This window comes from Perca flavescens, chromosome 2, assembly GCF_004354835.1.
Source record: "Perca flavescens isolate YP-PL-M2 chromosome 2, PFLA_1.0, whole genome shotgun sequence".
NCBI lineage: Eukaryota > Metazoa > Chordata > Actinopteri > Perciformes > Percidae > Perca > Perca flavescens.
Window position 1 is genome coordinate 7,218,161 of NC_041332.1, and position 21,029 is coordinate 7,239,189.

Here is a 21,029-nt window from a genome sequence, read left to right on the forward strand (position 1 = left end):
CTGTTACTGATCTCTCTTCCTCCGTCCCTGCAGGCATCCAGCTGTTATGTGGCAGCATTAGTTCCACCTTTCCCCACCTGTTTCCTTTATTTTATGCATTTTTCAACATTCGAACACCATTCTCACTCCACATGCCCACCCTACGCTACTAATGTACACGTCATGCCTTTTGATGTTTAGTTATATGGCCTATACAATTCAGTCACTTTTGTTAAATTATTGACTTTATCTAGTCTTTGAAACACTTAGTCATGGCCTTAAGAGCCAGCAACTTAATTTTGTTTTGCAAAAAATATTTCATATGGTTCAAAACTGAGAGACAATTGTGTAACAAATGTAAAGATGATTTTTTTTTTTTCTTCTAACTATTAGTTTTTTTCTTAATGAAGTTCATGATGAAAAATGGTGTGTAAATGTGTGAGAAAGAGAGATATTTAGGAGGGTTGCCTTTATCATTGACAGAATGTATCATACTATTTTGTTCTCTGCTTGAAACCCATCCATTTAATAAACTTAAAATTGCTACAGCTTGTCTTTAAATTAAGTCAGTTTTGTACTTGTGATTCTTTTATTCTGTTTTTGCTTTGTAGCTCTGCAACTTTGTAGATTAACTTTGTAGTAACTTTCTCTACATTGGAATTGTGCCACTTCTATATTGTGTCTACTCCATTTTCCTAATCAGAGAGAGAAACATGATAAAGAACATGTAGATATGTGTGGAATAGAAATTAAATTGAAATGCTGGGATGAAATGTGATTTTGCATTTTGTGCTGGTGAGTGTTAACAGTATAATAGTGATGAATACTTCTTCCACCACTGTGGTATTATTGTATACTTGCACAGAGCACTGTTTTGCTTGATGTTGCTTACCTTACAGATGTTGTTTTCCTCTTGACAAAAGCTACTGAATTCAAACCGACCAATCACAGTAAGGGACATGGGCAAATCAGACACATCATGTCACGCCCACGTTCGAAAAACGACCAATGGTTGACAGCGTGGGCGGGGCCTGAGGGATAACAGCGGAGGATTCAAACTGAACATGGCTGCGGATAAAGATGTCGATGAAAACAAACAATATAGAAGGTAAGAACGAATGGAGACTAACAATGATACGTTTACTATTATTTACATTGACGTAGAGTTAGCGTTACTTTGTCTTAAGCTGAACTTGAGACATTTTAGACTGGTGAACATGCGTTTCGTCAGTGAGACTGATTGACAAGGGCTGTCACTCTAACGTTAGCCGTCAGCTCAAGCGAAGTAATGTTAATGCTGCTTTCAAAGATGAAAATTACGTTAGTGGGCTACAGCTTGGTGGCCAGGCATTGCTGTTAACAATTGTAATGCACATTCGAAAATGAGTTAAGTTACGTGGGAATTCACAGCTTGCATTAGCTAACGTTAGCTGAGCGATAATGGGTTGACATAGCTAGCTAACGTTAGCTAGCTACGTTTGGGCAAACCAACGTTCACGTTACACGAGCAAAACAAAATGTTGGTTAGCTAACGTTAGGTTGTTTTAGCTGACGTTAGCTAGGTTAGTGGTGCAGTACTGTGATAATAACCCACTGTTCCTACGTTTCTTTACACGCATAACGTTAACGTTTGTAAAGGAAGGAACAGAACATCAATAGCGCCTTTGTTTAGTTTTAAGGTTTGCTCAAATGGTCAGAAGTGTAGTTTCAACTTTGTGGTAATTTGTGAGGTTGTAGATGTTAATGGTTTTGTCAGAATTGGCTACAGAAGGGGGTGAGGTTAAAGAGGCACTAATACGATTTTACACATTAAGTTACATTTACTTGTCTTGAGAACTGCAGCCTGTCAAAACCGTTGTTAAATGTCAACTGGCTCTGGAGGGAGAAAATAAGCCTAACTATGTCATCAGGTAATATTAACTTAGGCTATTGAACATGGTCTGTATATCCTGTTTATACACATCTTAATTTGTAAAGCTGTTGCTTTTCAGCAGAGGCATACAACAAAGATCCCTAATTAATATTAATAAAGTTGACTACTTGTGAAAGCATAAACAAATCCATCAAGCAGCAGACTTACGTGCCTGTGTTTTTACACAATAATAATAATAATAATAATAATAATAATAATAATAATAATAATAATTATTATTTTTTTATTATTATTATTAAGTGTGTATGATTTCCTCTCCCATACTACGAGAAAAATGTGTTTTTTTAAAGTCTTCCTGTCTCTCCCCAGCAGAGGTGTAGTGCACAATATGGTGATGAATCATGAGGAATCACCAGGGGGGTTCCATGCTGGCCGACCACAAGTCCTCTTCAGCCCTGACTTTTTTGTGGAGAAACTCCGCCATGAGAGCCCTGATGTTTTCCTGGAGCTGGTGCTTAGTAACATTACTCGCCTTATTGATCTACCTGGGACAGAGTTTGCACAGCTCCTTGGTGAGGAGGGTCCTAAGACCCCAACAAGTGGAAATGGAGGCTTCTTTCGCTCTTTCAACTTCCTCAAACGCAAAGGTCAGAGGTCAACCAGCTGACATCTACAAATTACTAAGAGCCAAATAGCCACAGTGAATGTCCCTCTCTGTTTTTGTATACAATTTGATATCAGGCAACATAGAAATTAGGGCTGCAACTAACGATTATTTTAATAATCGATTAATCTGTCAATTATTTTTTCGATGAATCGGATAAAAAAAAAAGCATTGATTTACATCAACTCAATACATACATACTTGTTGTTTTAGTTAATAGTTGTGTAAAGGTAAGTAACCCAAATAGCAGATACAGACAAGACAGACACACACACACACACACTTATTCATTAAATTATTACCATTTACCATATTTTAGTAAGTGCAAGTTAAGTTCGTTTATACACCACACACTAATATATTTGTCAACAATAACTGATATGGGACAAGCACATAATATACACATTACAACAGATTGAAAAATGAATGGGCCAAAAAAGGCGAGTGAATAAAACCGTGTCATAGTCTTGCAAACTACTCTATGCTAACTCTCCCAATGTAACACAACAGGACGCCACACAAATGGGCCATTTAGGTGACACTCCCACCAGATCGCGTTTTCTAGTGTGAATGGGCCCTAAGGCAGCAATCAGATTGTTCCAGTGGATAACTGAGTGTATGTGTAAGAAGTGCCAGTAAGTTTACTATAAGATGTATAAAAACATATGAGATAGAGGCCCCGTCCACACGTACCAAAACAATCTTTTTTTTACCAGTCTTCCCTGGATTCGTTTCAAGAATAGTTGCGTCCAAACGAATCCACTTGTAAATGACTCAATACGCTACTTCATATGCCAGGCCTATAAGTGGCGCTGTTTCTGCTACAGAAATTCACAAAAAAATGGAGAAGAAGAGCATGGTCACTTCCCATCATAACATGACTAGCTAGATTATAATTTTTTCTTAATACGTCCGTGGACTATAATAACTTTCACCACTGCTCATTTGATAAAGGCCGCCGCAAGAAAATGTCTTTGTTTACGTTGTATAATGTGCGTGGGAGAGGGTGTAAAAGAGGGGTGTGGCGATGACATCATCGATACGGATCCGTATTCACCATCCATACGAAGCCAAACGAGAGCCGTTTTCGGATTTTTTCACCCTGAGACCTGGTTTCAAAAAAGTGCGTTTTCAGGCAGTGCGTTAGCAGGATTCGTCTGGACGGTCGGCCCAAACGATGCAAACGTGCGTTTGCGCACAAAAACGTTTCCGTGTGGACGGCCCCAGAATCTCACCTAGAGAGGTAATATCCTTCTCACCTTCTTCACCCCTGACCCGTTTTCATTCCTGCACAATGTTTCTGTAACGGTTGTAGGAAGAATCATTTCCTGTGGGTGGGTATAGGTAGCTGCAACCTACGCCCACTGTTGATCCTGCTACGGCACAGATCTTAATAGAGGTGTAAGTCCCTCCCCAGTTTTTCTGACCCTGTATCACTGTAAACACAGAGCACACCAGAGACCACAGTCAGATTTGTGCCTCAATCAACGGGGGACAGAGTTTAAGTTTTTGATTCTGCATGTTAACCCGCTCTCTTGGCCTCTACATCAGATGCAAGGATGCATGCATTTTTACTTAAATGTTACATTGCAACAGAATTAGTGCTTTAAGAAGTGCTAATTCAATCCTATCTGTTGCATGAATAATGATACAACTTTGGGACAGTACAAAACAATATAGTGGAAAAGTTCCCACCAAAATATGTATTTTACCACCGTTTCTGATATAGCTTGTCACACAATAAGCGATGATGATGAACTACACGGATCACTTCAGTGTTGTGGAAGTGAGGGATGCGTTGTGCTCTGTCTCTCACCAAAAAGACAGGATGCTTGCAAATGTAATTTGGAACAGTTCTGCAAGATCAGTGCTGATAGGGAGGGGGTTCTCCCTTCAGGTCCATTTCCAATTTTCAACAGTGGAATTTAACAGCTGACACTAAATACACACAGGCCAACCTGCTTTTTTTTCTAGCCTGTTTGATCTGATGTATACGTTTTTCAATGTGACGTATGAGATGCCATCAGACTTGTTCTTTAGTGTTAATGTCAGCTTTAAACCTGTGTTGCGCTGCCCTGCTGTGACGGGACTGCATGGTTTTAAGTCGCATGTAGTCAATATCGAATAGCTCTTTCAATAACTTTTGATTATATCCATCGCTCTCATCTCTTGTAATACTTTCACAGATAAAGGCATTTTGTTTGGAACCACGCTGACCGAGGGCTGCATTGCCCAGATCTACCAGCTCATTGAGTACCTCAGCAAAAGTGAGTCCTCTAAATAATAAAAGTTGTTTTTACATCTGCGTTGCAGAAACTTTGAAAAGCAACATAATTAACTGTTTGCTGGGGAAGAACAACATTTTCTGAAAATTTCGGGATTTAACATAACAAAATTATTTATTTTTGTTTTTCATAACCATGAACAACCCTTTGCCTGCAATCCGTCCTACTACTGATGAATGTGGATAGTATTTTACATATTTGTTTTGGAGTAGCGTGCATGTTTTCTTCTTTAGTTTGAATAAAAAAGACAAATTTCAAGAATGAGTGAGCACACAAATAAGTAGCCCAAACTGGTTTGGAATTATCAGATGTCAGAAGTTTTTACTTGCCGGTTCCTACCTGCTCTTGTTCAGGACCCCCAGGAAGACTAGAGGCAAATACGTGTGCTTCTAATAAGGATACTTGAATAAACTAAACTCTACGCACTCAGATCTGCACGTAGAGGGTCTGTTTCGGGTGCCGGGGAACAATGTTCGCCAGCAGACCCTGAAAGAGCTCCTCAACAGCGGGGCCGAAGTCGACCTGGAGTCTGGGGACTTTCACCCCAATGACGTGGCCACGCTGCTCAAGACTTTCCTGGGAGAGCTGCCCGAGCCCCTGCTCACACACAGACACTTCCACGCACACCTCAAGATAGCTGGTAGGAACACACACACACACACACACATTTTGTTAAACTTTTAAAGCTGCAGCAATGATTGCTCCACATTAAACCTAAAATGCTGCATATTTTAAAAAGCAGGACATCTGAAATTCATAAGTCATGATGTCACAAATGCAGATGAATAGTTTTTAATTGTTTGTCATGGGCTATTGTTTAAAAGGAAAATGGCAACACCTTTTTTTTTTTTTTTTTTTTTTTTTTTTTTTTTAAGTGATTTTAGTAAATCTATTCATGACTTTACTTCCTCCACCCGTGTACCTCTCCCAGATATGACTCTGTTTGACAAACACGGCAACAAGACTGCGTTACCCAACAAGGAGCGTCAGATAGAGGCCCTGCAGCTCCTCTTCCTGCTGTTACCCCAGGCCAACCGCTCACTGCTGAAACTCCTGCTGGACCTGCTCTACCACACTGCCAAGCAGCAGGACAAGAACAAGATGTCTGCCTTTAACCTGGCCCTCATGTTTGCCCCACATGTCCTTTGGCCCAGACATGTAAGATTTGTCATTTATAACTACATGACTACGGTTCAAGGAAGATCTAGACTATTTTGCTCAATTTGGGAGCACAATTGTTCACCACAATTATTCATTCACCCTTAAGAAAATTGCCTAAAAACTGCCATATATTTACACACTATCCTTAAAGCCACTCTGTGTAGAATTTGAAAATGTTCAATTTTGTCACCCCCAGTGGTAGTATTCGAAAAGATGCTGTGCCAGACAGCAAGCATGCTGCTATCTTTTGTGAATATGGCAATAAAATGCCTAGCACAGACAAGAAAATGAAAAACGGATACAACATATTTTTTGCTAGCTTTTGATGAAACTCACTTTAGTTGAGATTGTTTTTCTACCCCATAGTGGTCAAACATTTTTGAATGCAGCTTTAAGTGACTGGGTGTTGTCTGACTTCTGTTCCCTCTTGTTCCAGATGACAGCCAGTGACCTGAAAGACAATCTAAAGAAACTGAACAACAGCATGGCCTTCCTCATCAAACACTCGCAGAAACTCTTCCGGGTGATTACTGTTGTTGTTGTTCTTATTATTCTTAAATACTCTGAGAATGATGCACAGAAACAAATAGTGCTCTAGGTACATAAAATGTGACTGGTGTCTGCTGCGTGTTGTTCAGGCTCCAGTCTACCTGCGGGAGTATGCCAACGTGCACTTCACTGGCTCCAAGGCTCTGCAGACCAAGGTTAGTTTCCAACATAAACACACCAGACCACGTTAAGCAGTTTGTCCTCACTTCCCCTGCTGTTAAAATAGCATTTAATTCATTGATTCTCTTCCCTGCTTTTAGAGAAGATGAACTTTGTGAAAACATTCTAAATGTCAAATCTAACTAATTGAAAGTAGATCAGGGGTATTCATCTTATATTGCAAGAGGTCCAGTAAGTCAACCCTCTGCCCTCGCAGATGCCCGAAGAATTCGATACCTACAAAGATAATACTAATCCTAATACTAAAGGAATCAGTTTAGTCAACATTTTTAAACTCAAAGATGCAAAAATGCGCTGCCTATTATTAATAAATAGTGCCATAAATCCATCATATCTAAATTTGCTTTGTAAATATTCCCTTTCAGTACATAAAAATAAAACTTCAAAAGGAAAACTAAATAGTGTTTTTTAGGTTGCTCTGCACTATTCACTTAAAGATAGAAGTTCAAGCTTCCTAGCTTAAAGGTGCTGTAGGTAGGATTGTGAACGTCAACAACTTCTCAGTCCCTCCCCCCTTTCCGCTAATGCCCAAAACGTTCTCCTAAACCCCTCCCCCCACAAGGGAGAATTAATGCATTAGCAGCGATGAGTTAGAAACATCAGTTTCAGCAAATATGACACAAAGTTAGTTTTATAAGGCTTACCTACTGCACCTTTTTTAAAAAAAAAAAAAAAAAAAAAAAAAAAAAGCAAACATACTGTGCCTATATTAAACAAGCATATGATGAATGGAAAAACAAACACATTTACTGTATGTCCGCTGTTGTGCTATGAGAGTGAGACAGGACTCATAGATCTTAGACCTTAGACTGCTGTGACTTAGTGTTCTCTAAGTGCCCGTGTCTAGTTTCATATTGGCGTTTTAATAATTCCATTTTTGAAAATCGCAAACAGACCCAAATGAGGCACACCGGCCTTGTAGAACTCATAGCAGGAAGATTAAATGCAGAATTTTCTGTCCACTCAACTCTGAAGACTCGTTTTCACTGTCAACTTTTCAATATTTTGATAATGCCATGTTCTTCTATCGTATCGTGTACCTCGATCAGCTTGCATGTTTTTGCAACCTATCAACGGCAACAAACAGTCGCAGGACCCATACAGCTCTACAGAGCTGGCCTCGTTCTGCCTGTGAAAAATTCCTTTTTTGACGAGATAAATACCCATATTACTTATATATATTTTCCAGTTGTGTCAAAAGGCTTCCCAGTCCGGATGGAAGCCTCCTGCGGTCTGGTTTTGGACCGGAGTCCGCCAGTTGGTGACCCCTGAAGTAGATTAATACCTCAAGTGTTGGTAAAGAGAGAAACAGCTTTTATTGTAAAAGGAGTGTGAAAAATATTTAGCAACAGTGATAGTATTCCATATAGTTTGGGGCAGTAAAGGAGAACGACCATTTCAGCAAGTGTGGGTTGCTAAGCTGCAAACAATACGGTGATCAAGGCCAAATGCTGCGTTTTTTTTATTTTATTATCGTACTGTCATTTTCCTGCTCACACATGTGTAATAGAGTGTTTACATGTGTAATAGATTCCAACTGAAGTTGACAGCCTTCTCCTCTCTCAGGATGAGCTGGATCTGCTGGCGGCGAGCAGCTCTCCTGCTCTGCGGACAGTGTTGCCCCTGAAGAGGACGGCCGTTCAGGGCCCCAGCTCTCAGGAGCAGTTCCAATCACCGGCACAACAATACACAGAAGAGGCTCTGAAGGAGCTCTTCAGACACGTCAACCACAACATGCCAGACTCCGCCAAGAAGAAGAAACTCGTCCGACAGGTTCCCCTCAGGGTCTTTTTACAGTCCTAGATTTCAACTGGCTGATACATATAAAAACTGAGCTTCTTTTGCTGTTGATCCTCCCAAATGCAATTCACTTTGTGTGTTAAGTCTTTTTAAAGTTTTTTTTTTTTTTTTTTTTCCTTTTTATCTGCAGTTAGTCAAGCAGACATCTGATCCATCAGAGACCCCTACTAAAGAGCAGCACCTGCTCCTCCCAGCTCCCAGCAAGAAACATCCGCGTTCCCGCTCCTTTGGTGGCCTCATCAAGGTACTAAACGATATGTGAAAGTCACAATGAGGAGTACGAGAGGAGCATGAGGAGTTTTCACAAAATCTTATTTTTTTAAGGCTGTTGGGGCCATATTTGCTATAGCAACCACTTTGTTTTTGGCTCGCAGTTTAAATTAGTGCTCAAATAATTAGTCGGCATGATTTAGTCACCAAATCAATGATGCCAGATCAAACTTTATATACTTATATATATTTCTTATCAAATATGTAGTAAACATTTGCTGGTTCTAGCCTCACACTAGTGTTAATTTTGTCAACTATTTTTAATTTAGTCTTGGTCTTGTGCCAAAAAATGTTGTTAGTCAAGGTTTAGTCGACTAAAAGTCTCGCCATTTTAGTCAAGTTTTAGTCAAAACATTTTAGTCTTTTTTTTTTTTTTTTTTTTTTTAAATAAATTATTGCTGATAACCATTTCAGACAAATAGTTATAAAAATAAATAAATTATATAAAGTTATATAAATATTGAGCCTCTTCCTTATTTCACCAGTAAACGACAATAACAACCACTGCATGAGGAAAGGATATATATTTTACAATAAAATAAATGCAGCACGAAACTGGCGAGGCGTATTTCAAGTGAACGCAACATCTGTGTTGTTTTTCAGACAACGGCAGCTGCAGACTGTCGTACGTCTCGTGTTGGAAATAGAGACAAACCTTTACACTGTTTAGCTGTCAGCATTTTAACTGTGTTAAATCCAACTGCTAGCTAACGGTAGGCTAACGTTACCTGCTGCCAGGTGTAGTGTTAACTAGCGTCCCGTGCAGCGATGTTTTGGTTGACTCTAACGTGCGTTTAGGAGCATCAGAGAGAAGCGCAGGCTATTCGGTCCGGTAGATAATGGTCGTTAGGGCACCTGTCGGTGCCTTAGCCCCAGGTCCCGGTAACAGCTGAATATTCAGCTATCTCATGATGAAAAAGTAGAGACGATTGTAGACGAAAATGAAGAGAGATTTTATCTTGGTTTTTATTTTATGCAAAACATTTTAGGTTCGTCTTTTTTCGTCAACAATAATGCATGTTAATTTAGTCTTAGTCAGCGTTTTTGGACATTGGCGCAGTCTCGTCATCGTCTCGTCTTAGTCATGGAAAAAAAGGTCGTTGACGAACATATTTAGTCTCGTCTGACGAAGTTAACACTACCTCACACATGCAAACATTTGCTTGCTCTTGTCAGGTCATCACTTCTTCTGACAGCTGGTCAGTCACTGTGAAGATCTGGCTGTTCTTTAAAATGTAAAGAGAAGCTAATTTGGCAGAATTATACGGTATAGTTCTTCATGTTGAATATTCCTGCTACTGGAAAGAGATTTTGAGAAATCTTTTGCTATGGAGAAGTCCTGCGACGGCTTATCGGTAAACCGCTTTACCACGTGCACATTTTTGCCAACCTGCTCAAACTTAACATGACATATTTTCTCATTTAAACTTACCTTTTACAACTTGTATTTTTTCCACCTGATGCTCCGATAAAAGAGAAAAGCTCGTGGTGAGCAGCTGACCGCCGAAAGGCGGCTCAAACACATCTCCCCTGATATTGTCACCAGGACAGAAAGAAAACCTGGTAAAGAGAACGCCATGTGGCAAGGGGTAAGCCTTTCGTTCATAGTTTTTATTTTTTTTTAAAGACGAAATCCAATGTAAATATCCAATGCACTTTATATTTTTCTTGTACTCTTTCTTCATGGTGACTACTTACTTTGTGTTATCGCCTTTTTTGGCTCTGACATTGTGTTTGAATGAGAGTTCTCTCTTTCTAGTTTCGTCCATCTACAAAATTAGCAGGTGACACAACATTTTAAATATCTATCTGTCATATGATGTTATATTTTAGGTGAACAGCCCATTGAATGGTCCTGTGTTGGGGAAGGCGGGGCTGGTCGTGAAAAACCCAGACTTAACTTTGAAGAAGGACAAAGCGCTAAAGGTTTCCAAGGTATGGCACAGTTTTCCAACCAAAGAAAATCAAAAATAATGCCTTTTCCCTTGCAGTATTCTTAGTTTTGTAAATTCACTCTTTCCAATAGAGCTAGGACTTAAAAACAACAATCACAGTGACTCACAAGTAGCTTTTTTGTTATAAGAAACATTACAAATAAAATAAATTTGGGCTCCCGGATAGCTCAGTCGGTAGAGCGGGCGCCCATATGTAGAGGTTTACTCCTCGACTCAGCAGGCCCAGGTTCGACTCCGACCTGCGGCCCTTTGCTGCATGTCATTCCCCCCCCTCTCTCCCCTTTCATGTCTTCAGCTGTCCTGTAAAAAATAAAAGGCCGAAAATGCCCAAAAAAAGAATCTAAAAGGAAAAAAAATAATTTGAGAATACATGAAGAAACTTTAGGTTACTTAACGTAACCCGGTTCTTTGATAACAGAGTGAGGTGTTTCACTATGGGAATCGCCTCGGCGTGACCAACTAAGGAAGCTCCAATGACACCACGTCTGTCCATGACAGTGTGCTAGGGCCACGCCCCCTCATATAATCACAGTCGACCGGCTCCTTGCAAATCATTCCAGATAGAAACCTATCTGGAATGATTTGCAAGGAGCCGGTTTCTTTCCATGTCTATGCAAGGAGGGACGTGTTGGTGAAACACCTCACTCTGTTATCAAAGAACCGGGTTTACGTTAAGTAACCTAAAGTTCTTTTTCTAACTTTGTTCTGTGTTTCACTATGGGAGATATAGACCACTCCCGGATTGCCTGAGATCTCCCAAAGCCAAATAATATTGAACCAAGAGTCACACTAACCCCGGCGCCGTAACCTCCAGCACAACCTGTGCCAAGGAAGGTCTGGAAACATCGAGCCTGTAAAACCTCACAAAAGTGTGAGGTGTAGCCCAGCTCGCTGCTGTACAAATTTCCTTCACTGACACACTCCTAAAAAGGGGCCATGAAGTGGCCATGCCCCTTGTGGAATGAGCTTTCAGACCCTGTGGGGCCTGTAAACCTTTACACTCATAGGCCAATGAGTCCAGCTGACGGCCCATCTCCTCAAGGATTTCAGCCTGGTACCCAGCCAGCAGAGTCATTGCATTTAGAGAGCACACAGACTGCGCTGCATACCTGTACATCCTCTGAAACATGGAGGCGGTGAGGCGCTCCATTTTGTTAGGCAGAGGAATGCTGTGGGAAGCTGAGAGAGAGCGGCGGTTTGGGTGGAGGTAATGAGCCACTGAAGGCTCCACCACTGGGGGTTCGGTCAGCCCCAGTGCCTCCATCCCGTGGATCTCCATCTTAGAGCAGCCCTTAGTTGGGAGCCTACTCTTAAATGGGCTGGACCAGTACCGGCTCATTTCCTTCATGCAGGCAGGCACCGCCGGCAGAAGCTGTTTCGCAGGCGGCTGGGCAGGTGGGAGCCTCTTGCGGTCGTATAGGTCTCTCTCCGCCCCCTCGGGGTCCTGGGCTGCCGGCCATTGTATTCCCAATTTGGCCGAAACCGCTTACAGACCTCGTACAAGCTGCTGTCCACTGGGGGAGCAGTGTCGGTTGCACTAGGAGGCCTTGACTGTGGAATGGGGAATGTGGAGTCCTCCTCCTCGTCCTCCATCCCATCCATGTCGAGCCCTTTGGCGGGGGCCGCTGCTGAAGACATGGTACTGGAAAGGAAGAAGATTGGCGTAAATATACAACCTTACCGACTAGCCAAAGAAGAAGCAGTTCGCCTTGACGCGGACACTGCTTCAATTGTGTAACCACAAAGTAAAACTTCTTGCGAAGTACTTACTCAGCGAATCCAGACTGGGTCGGGAACTGCGTTTGGCGACGTAGTCCTTAACGGTCCGTCTGTGAACTGTTAGCAGATAACCAACCAAGCTAGCCCAGAAGCGCTGAGGGAGCTTATAGTTTTCTTCACGGGAAGAAAGCGAGAAATGATTTGCAAGGAGCCGGTCGACTGTGATTATATGAGGGGGCGTGGCCCTAGCACAGTTCGACCTGTCTGTCATGGACAGACGTGGTGTCATTGGAGCTTCCTTAGTTGGTCACGGCGATTCCCATAGTGAAACACCGAACGAAGTTAGAAAAAGAACAGCTGAACAGAGACATCACTCAAGACTTTTACTTGTCAAATTTCTTTTGTGCACAGGACATAGACTCACATTGTCCTCCATAGTTTATTACTTAACACAACAATACATTCAAGTCCAATAGTAAAATCTGTATTGTGCTGACTTGATCGCACTTTTTTTTTCTTATTTAATTAGTTACAAAACTTTCTGGACAGATGCTTTAGTTGCCAGCGTTTATCTGTTATTGTATGACTCCCCACCCACCCATCCATCCTTCCACCTCTCTTTCCTACCTCCATTCGTCTCTTAGCAGGACTCTCCGCCTTTGACCAGGATCTGTTTCTCTCCTGCTCAGGAGATCTCGCTGTAAAACCCCACACCTCTTCCTCACCGTGGACAGGACTTGGGCAGTATTAATTATTATTCCACCTGTTTATCATGTTTTTTTAATTGTAGTATGTCTCTTTTTCAACTGTGCCTAACATACATAGAAGCGTTAGCCTTGGCCAGAACAGCCAAACAAAAGCCAGGAACTTACCGCTGGACATTCATCAAGATGGGACTAGGTGTTACAAACTGGTACCAACAGTTAAATGAAATCTTCCACTGCTAGCTTTGCTCTTAGATGTAAAGTTGCATGATGTGGATAAAATTAATCAACTTTAAATCATACGAAACCGTTCTGACTTTGATATGCGATGTCTGATAATGCATGCTAAATTTATTTTCTTTTTTTACATTCAGAAATACTTTTTAAAACAGCAAAATTTGTAATTATTTTACCATTAAATGATAGAATTAATCCAGATAAACTATTTTTTGCATGATTCCATTAAGAAACCCTTTCTATAAAAACATTGGATCATTGATCAGCCACAGTTTTTTGATTGAACTTAATTGGAGAATTTCTGGTGCTGGATAAAGTCTGCAGCAGCTTTTTTTTTTTTTTTTTTTTTATTTTTTTTTTTTTATAAACTTTTAAACTATTGTTAATTTTTTTTTTATACCACATAATAGTCTAGTTTCAATAGTATTTTGGGATCTTTCAAACATAAGAGTTTTGAAATTAAGCAATAAGTCAGCATTATATGATTTGCTAAAAGATCATGTTTTTTTAAAATGAAAACTAAATTACAGCGAGCATGGTCTTTGCTTTGGTTTGGCTTCGCTGGCTCACATCTGCTTGTGCCAGTCATCACTTGAAACTTGTTTTGTTTGCTACCATCAGAATCTATGACCACTAGCAAGCTGAGTTTACAGTCTGCTGAGTGTAGACTATGTATACATGTTGTACAGTCTGTGTGTTTTTTAAGGTTTTAAACTTTGCATTTATTTGGGAACTGTGATGTTGGGTTTTTTCGTACGATGTGTTGTAACTCTTTACTTGATGATAATTGCTCGGTGTTGGGCTACTGAATATTGAATCAGTGAGTAGATCACTTTCTTTTTCATATGTTTCATCCGGATATGGAAAACAGGATTTAATTGATTATCACCTTTACTACTCTCACAGACTTGTTTAATATGAAACCATTGAATGGAATCCGTTTGTGAGTCTGTGAAATATGAAATGTTACATTCCCAGAATGTCTCAGGCGACTTAAAATATGTTTTTGAACATTTTTTTTTTCTTTTTCTTCAGCTGGATGATGGAAGGGTCAAGTGGTTGAGAGATTTGTCATGTTGATTGTTTAAATGAAAGCATAAGGAGTGATTTTTTTTTTTTTGTATGAATTTACTCCGGTTGAAATGAGCAGTAATCTGTTACAGTCTGGTCCTCTCTTCTCAACATGGTGTGTATGTGAGGCGAACTGTGTTAAGAAGAGGCCACACTCTTGTCAAGACATGAGTCCGAGTAAAGTAACGAAGGAACTTCAAGTCATAGGTTGGATATTTTGAAGTGGGGTTGTACGAGCCACTTACCCATAGCCTGTGTATAACCTACAGTAGATGGCCGTCAGCACGCCCCCCCAGTTTGGAGAAGCAGGCCAGAGTACCGACACGGAAGCCAAGCAATGTACTGATGTGATCGGGGACAGCAGCTAAACGTATTTTAGACCCCTACAAAACAAATCTCTATCAGTTTAAGTGTATGCTATATTTTCACAGCCTTAACTTGCCTTCAGACAGCCCTCTTTAAGTTTACACAGAGGGAACTGAAGCTGTTCTATGCTCTCATCAAAGCCACCAGACTCTATTGACAAAAACGGCTATTTTATCTTGCAGAACACAGGAGTTGCTGGTCTACCGCTGCCTCCATCAGTTAGTTTGTTTGTTGTGTGACTATGATGTTTTAAAAGGGTTACTTAACGCTGTTGTTAGGGAACTAACAATGAACAAACTAACCAATCAAGGCAGCAGTAGACGTGTGGAAATATTACTTAATGCCCCTTTTTTATATTTGGAAGTTTGTAATTTTTTAATGCACAGTTCTCAGTTCCTTCAGCTTTACTCTTCATGGCTTGACTTAACTGGCATCTGCCCATTTTGTTTTATTGCGAGTACGGATGCACCAGTACCAGTTTAAAATATTTCAGCACTAAAAATGTAATTTGTTTTCCCCCAACATTTCCCTGTTTTTCATGGGCTGTCCAACTCCTCCACAGGGAGGTCAGAGGTCAGCTGTAGAGCTGACTAGGACCAATTAGCTTTGGTTTCATTAGTTTAGGTAGAATCCAAAAATTATGCAGGAGAATTCTTAAAAGTTTTTACTTTTATTGATTATGTGCAACTCATGTCTCATGCTATATAATTTGATTTGAAATGCCTGTATTTTTTTCCTCACTCTTGTGTTAGGAATCTGTTATTGGTGCATCCTGTTTTGAAAGTGTTGTGGATGTCGTAACGATGGGATTGTAGAAAGTGATTGAGGTGTATAACCTGACTGACATGTCAGGTGCAGATGGACACTAAATACTTTACCTCCTTTTTTGTGTCACAATATGTCATGTCATATTCTGATTGTCATTGTGTACAAAAGTACACACATAAGCTTTTTTTTATTTTTCAAGGAAGTTCACTGAATTCATCTCAGCAGCCTTTTGAAACTGAACTGGGATCTCTGCACGTCATCTTTTCCTCTTCTCATGACGTCTCCTTGTCCTTTTCAGTTCTCCGTAGACTGCAGGTTTACAATCCTGAGCGCAAATTGGATTCTCTATTTATTGCTGTTTGGGAAACAAATGTTTTGTGTGGATGAAATTCATTAACTAGATTTAAGGTACATTAATTTTTTTTTTTTTTTTTTAACTCTTTACTTTTTCTCTTTTTCTTTTAGTGGGAATGCTATTTTATATTTGAATCAATTTAAGTCTGTCTGTTGGCCGTCAGTTTTGTTTTTCTCTTTACACAAATGTGAAACATTTTAGTTACTGAGTTTTGTACATGCTCACTGATGAGTTCTTCTATACACTGAGGAAAACAGAATTACAGAAAGTTAAATGTGACAAAAGTGGGTGGGATTTAAGTACTTTAACTTAAACTTTACCTGAATTGTTATTTGCACTTTATTTCCTTTTTTAATTAGATGGGAAGAAACATCACTTTTACAAGGTTTTATTGGGTTATCGGCCTCCTCATTTGTCCAAGCACAATTCTTCCAGTGTCACAATGAACTCATCTGTGAGTGTTGTACCTCCTGGTTCAAACTGTGGTAACCTTTGTTTGTTTTCTGTATTTTAGTGTAAAATAAGTTAACCTTGTACAGTACATTGGATTCCTTGGCGAAACGAACGCTTCGGATTAAAACTTTTTTGTTTCCTAAAGAGTCTGTTGTAGTGTTTCAATTGATTTCATTGTGTTTTTTTTTTTTTTATTTTCCACTGTTTACGCTACAGTATGTTGTCGGTATGAGAAGAAAATTGACCATGAGAACCTTATACTGTAACAAAGGGTACCTATGATAAGGATTTACATCAATGCGTTACTTCGGTTTCCCCACTAGAGGGTGATATCAGATAACTTAGAGGTGGAAGTCTGATTTAAAAATATCACTAAGACATAATAGTTTCTTGTGTCCTAAAAGCCCTCACAAGCCAGATGTACAGTATATTCTGTCATTTATCATGTATTAAATCTTGGATTAATTTTTATCTATGTACTAAGACAGCCATGTTCAGAGTTGCAGCTATGCTTTTGTTTTTATATTGGAGTTTTAATTATCATTTATTCGGTTGCCCATCTTGATAGCTCCTGTTTATTAATATTTAAACATAATTATAATAATTGCAATATAATATTTTACATGTTACCCATTGAGAAACGCTCTTTCTCCCCCCTTAGGAAGGTCAGAGGTCAGACTCAACCAGTGAAGTGTCCGAGGAGCTGGTAGGGATTCAGCAGTGCAGTCAGGGTGATTCCTCTGGTTTAAACCTGCGAACCTACTTCTACTTGTAATGTAGTAAATAAATACACATCTCTAGAAAACAAAGAACAATGCCAATATTGGTTAAAGCTTTAGTCATAATTTATTTTATAATGATGAACGTCCATTACATTCAAGCCATTGCCAAATGAGTTGCTACAAAGCAAATTAAGACTATCGACTCCACACAACTGCATTTCTCAATATGGCTATGTTTAGAAATTTGCGTTGTCTGGCAACTTTAGCATGCAGAAGGTAAAGATAATTAAAGGACAATTCCGGCGAAAAAATAATCCTAGGGGTTAACGTGTACTGAGTCGAACGTTCTCTGTGACACGTTTTCATGCTAATCGAATGGGTCTCTGGCTTTAAACAAGCTACCGCAAACGAGTGGTTAGCTGCTATCGCTACTTTTCGGGGGAAGATGGTAAATCTCTATTTCTATACCACTAACATGGCTCAAAATAGCACCACACTTCAACGGTAGCATAATGAGGGTCACTACATGTAAACCAAAGGGTTGAGAACTTTGTAAGTGTATAGACAGTTTATTAAAAAGATAGATTACAAAGACCGTAGCGTTCATGTTTACATGTGGACGCCATCTTGGAAGCTAGAGACACATTTGATTAGCATGAAAAAATTTCCCAGAGATTCGGTACACATGTTATTAACCCATAGGTTCATAATGACCTCTTCTGAAGGGTCCATGTTTTTTTGTTTATCCTCCGTGTCCTCCTTGGCTACTAGCAACTGAGTGGAGGAGGGATGGGGGTTGTAGCGCGATCACGGAAGGCTTGTATTATGTGGATGACAGTATTTTTGTCATTACTTAGAATTCCTCATGGGGGCGACAAACTACGCGCTGCAGCTTTAAGCACAGTTATAGTATGAACTAAATATCTATAGATACCTATTTTATCACTATTTCTATATGCTTTGAAAGGTATTCTGGTTTGACATGTTACTTTATTAGGACTGGGCATTAGGTTTTCCCCTGCAGTAATATCAATTCTGTTTCTTAATAAAACCTCTTCATGATTGAAGCAGCAGTACTTCACAATTACCAGTGTAGTGTACATTGTGGTATAATGCTCAGCACTACATCAAAATATATTGGATATTTTGTGAAGAGTAAGATTTTCTTTTTTAAGATTATTTTCTGGGCTTTCTAGGCCTTAATTAATAGGACAGCTGAATACATGAAAGGGGAGAGGGGGGGGGGAACGACATGCAGCAAAGGGCCGCAGGTCAAGGAGTGAACAGCTACATGTGCGCGTGCTCCACCAGGTGAGCTACCCAGGCACCCGAAGAGTAAGATTTTGATGTAGTTACACAGTAAAACAACATTTCACTGAGGTGTACATTGATGTGATATTACCAGCACACAACATTCTCCTTTTTAGCTATTTAGATTTTGTTGTCAGAACTAAGCCCAACACCACAATATGATTGTTTTTCATAGACTCTTAATTTCTGTGCTGAAGCTCATCTGGTTTTAGGCACTTTAGTGCAACTTAAAAATCAAATGTACACAAGTAGAACTCACCAGATCTTAATTTTTATGTCACCCAAAAATTGATAATAAACACAAAACTTTAATCAGAATTCTGGTTAGTACAATTGCCTGTACAACAACTAGTGGTGGAATGTAACTAAGTACTGCACTTAAGTACAAATTTGAGTACAAGTTCTTGTGCTTTCCTTGAGTCTTTTCTTTTCATGCCACTTTCTACTTCTATTCCGCTACATTTCAGAGAGAAATTTTGTACTTTTTACTCCACTACATTCATCTGACTGCTTCAGTTACTAGTTACTTTACAAATTACGATTTTTTTGTACACAAAACACATGTAGTTTATTATATACAATATTGTATTATAAATTAAACTACCCAACAATATATGGACCTACAAGGACAGCTAAAATGATTAGCCAATAATTTTTGTTGTATGACAGAACTGTTTGGATTGTTTCCAGATTCTAAAATAAGAGAATTTTTTTGCTTTTTAGTACTTTAAGTATATTTTCCTGATGATACCTACATACTTTTACTTAAGTAACATTTTCAATGCAGGACTTTTACTTGTAACAGTATTTTTACAGTGTTGTATTTGCTATTAACGGTACTTTAACTTCAATAAGGGATCTAAATACTTGTTCAACCACTGCTAAAACTCTTTATTTTATTGTCATGTAAATAGCATAAATAAATAAATAATGCTGAATGCTGATGCTAATATGCTGAATAAAGCAGCACATCCTTAAAGTTTAGGAATCTGAAACTTGTCAATGGTTGATATTTTTATCATCCTCAAAATAGTCAATACATTTCTCAATTAATCAACTGATTGTTTCCGCTCTAGAAATGTCCGCCAGCTGAATGAATTAAGGTGCCATGCCAGAACATTAAAGTGCTCATATTATGCTTTTTGGCTTTTCCCCTTTCCTTTATTGTGTTATATATCATTTTGTGCACGTTATAGGTTTACAAAGTGAAAAAGCCCGAAGTCCCCCCCAAAGGGACTTACCATCTCCAACAGAAAACACTGTTCACCAACTGCTCCAAAAAGCTCTATTGTAGTCCAGCCTTTACTTCAGAGACAAACGTGGTCACTTTGTAACACGTTATAATGCTCGCCTAGCTGCTATCGTGGCACGCTCTCATACTCTGCTTCTGACTGGCTAGTAGTCCTTACCTAGGTACTGTCAGGGCACGCCCTCATACTCTGCTTCTGACTGGCTAGTAGTCCTTACCTAGGTACTGTCAGGGCACGCCCTCATACTCTGCAACTGACTAGCTAGTAGTACTTACTGAGACTGTGCGACTCCCAACAAAGATGGAACAGAAGTGAGATGTCTCACTCTGTAGCTAAAACCGAGAGCTCAACACACTCCTGAAAAGAGGAGCTGCAGCAGTGTGCAGTACAACAAAAAATATGGTGTTCTTTGAAAATGAAACCACATAAACCTATTCTGGTACAAACTCTAAATACAATTATGAACCTGAAAATGAGCATCATATGAGCACTTTAAACAATATCTTACCATTATATTTTTCATCGCACCTGCACTCAGTGGGATGTGTGCATATTGTCTTAAAAATTACCAGGAGGACATTTGGCATCTGTTTTATCTGGTGTCTTAAGTGATCATATTAACCAAAATTATTTATTTATTATTACCGGCATTGCTAATTTGTCAGTAGAAAAGTCTTGTCTTGTTTTTTGGGCCAAATGATATTAAATGCAGGAAGATGATCTGAAGGTTTTGTGAATTGACGCGTTTGTGACCAAAGCATCTGGTCTGCCGTTTCAGAAATCAATTCAGACGCGTCTGGAGTAAAAGACCCCCCACCACCTCACCCACCCCTGCCTCAGAAGCTATTATGTCCCCAGAAATAAGGGGGTCCACCCCCAGGGAGATGTCAACATCTCGTCCCTTCCTTTGTTGCTGATTATCGCCCGAATGAGTCATTCAATTCAGCTGCAGCAGGGGCCAATTTGTTTTCCATCACTTCTAAAAAAGCGCCTGGTTAAATTAACCCGTCAGACTGCGTCTGCAGGGAGAAGACAAAGTGAGGCCACAAGCAATAATCACTCATGTATGGTGGTAAATAAAAAGCTCCACAAACTGTGCCCTCCAGTTGTTGATCATCATCCTGCAAACAAACGCTGCATCAAATCTGTTCAGCGAAAAAATGTTATTACAGTGCGCTGCACATTATAAAGGTGTTTCGTCTTCCAGGCAGTGCTGCCTGGAAGGCACTCGGATTAGGCAATGGCAAACGTTGGGGGCTTAAAACACTGTTGAGCCATTATAAATTGTACAAATCACTGATGATATAGTGAGAAATTTTTCAACTGCTACAAAAAAAACATTAAAAAAGAAAAGTTG

At 39.7% G+C, this 21,029-nt stretch overlaps 1 protein-coding gene across 2 annotated transcripts; it reads left to right on the forward strand.

Moving 5' to 3' along the window:
• The first annotated feature begins 1,016 nt into the window (after positions 1 to 1,016).
• On the forward strand, positions 1,017 to 16,533 carry arhgap19 (Rho GTPase activating protein 19). 2 transcript variants are annotated; one of them, XM_028592042.1, is made up of 12 exons: positions 1,017 to 1,087; positions 2,222 to 2,499; positions 4,703 to 4,783; positions 5,232 to 5,441; positions 5,733 to 5,959; positions 6,399 to 6,485; positions 6,601 to 6,666; positions 8,258 to 8,464; positions 8,622 to 8,735; positions 10,237 to 10,350; positions 10,595 to 10,696; positions 13,080 to 16,533. In XM_028592042.1, the coding sequence occupies exons 1-12, from the start codon at positions 1,044 to 1,046 to the stop codon at positions 13,137 to 13,139; spliced, it is 1,590 nt and encodes a 529-aa protein (XP_028447843.1). In that variant the 5' UTR covers positions 1,017 to 1,043; the 3' UTR covers positions 13,140 to 16,533. The 2 variants fall into 2 exon arrangements, with proteins under 2 accessions (XP_028447843.1, XP_028447851.1); XM_028592050.1 differs by having other exon boundaries at positions 13,083 to 16,533.
• The last annotated feature ends 4,496 nt before the right edge of the window (positions 16,534 to 21,029 follow it).

Bases quoted from the DNA above. Each gene is read 5' to 3' on its own strand.
- arhgap19 (XM_028592042.1), top strand. From the start codon at position 1,044: ATGGCTGCGGATAAAGATGTCGATGAAAACAAACAATATAGAAG. The intron at 5,960-6,398 runs GTAAGATTTGTC...CTCTTGTTCCAG, and splicing joins ATGTCCTTTGGCCCAGACAT to ATGACAGCCAGTGACCTGAA. The intron at 6,667-8,257 runs GTTAGTTTCCAA...CTCCTCTCTCAG, and splicing joins CCAAGGCTCTGCAGACCAAG to GATGAGCTGGATCTGCTGGC.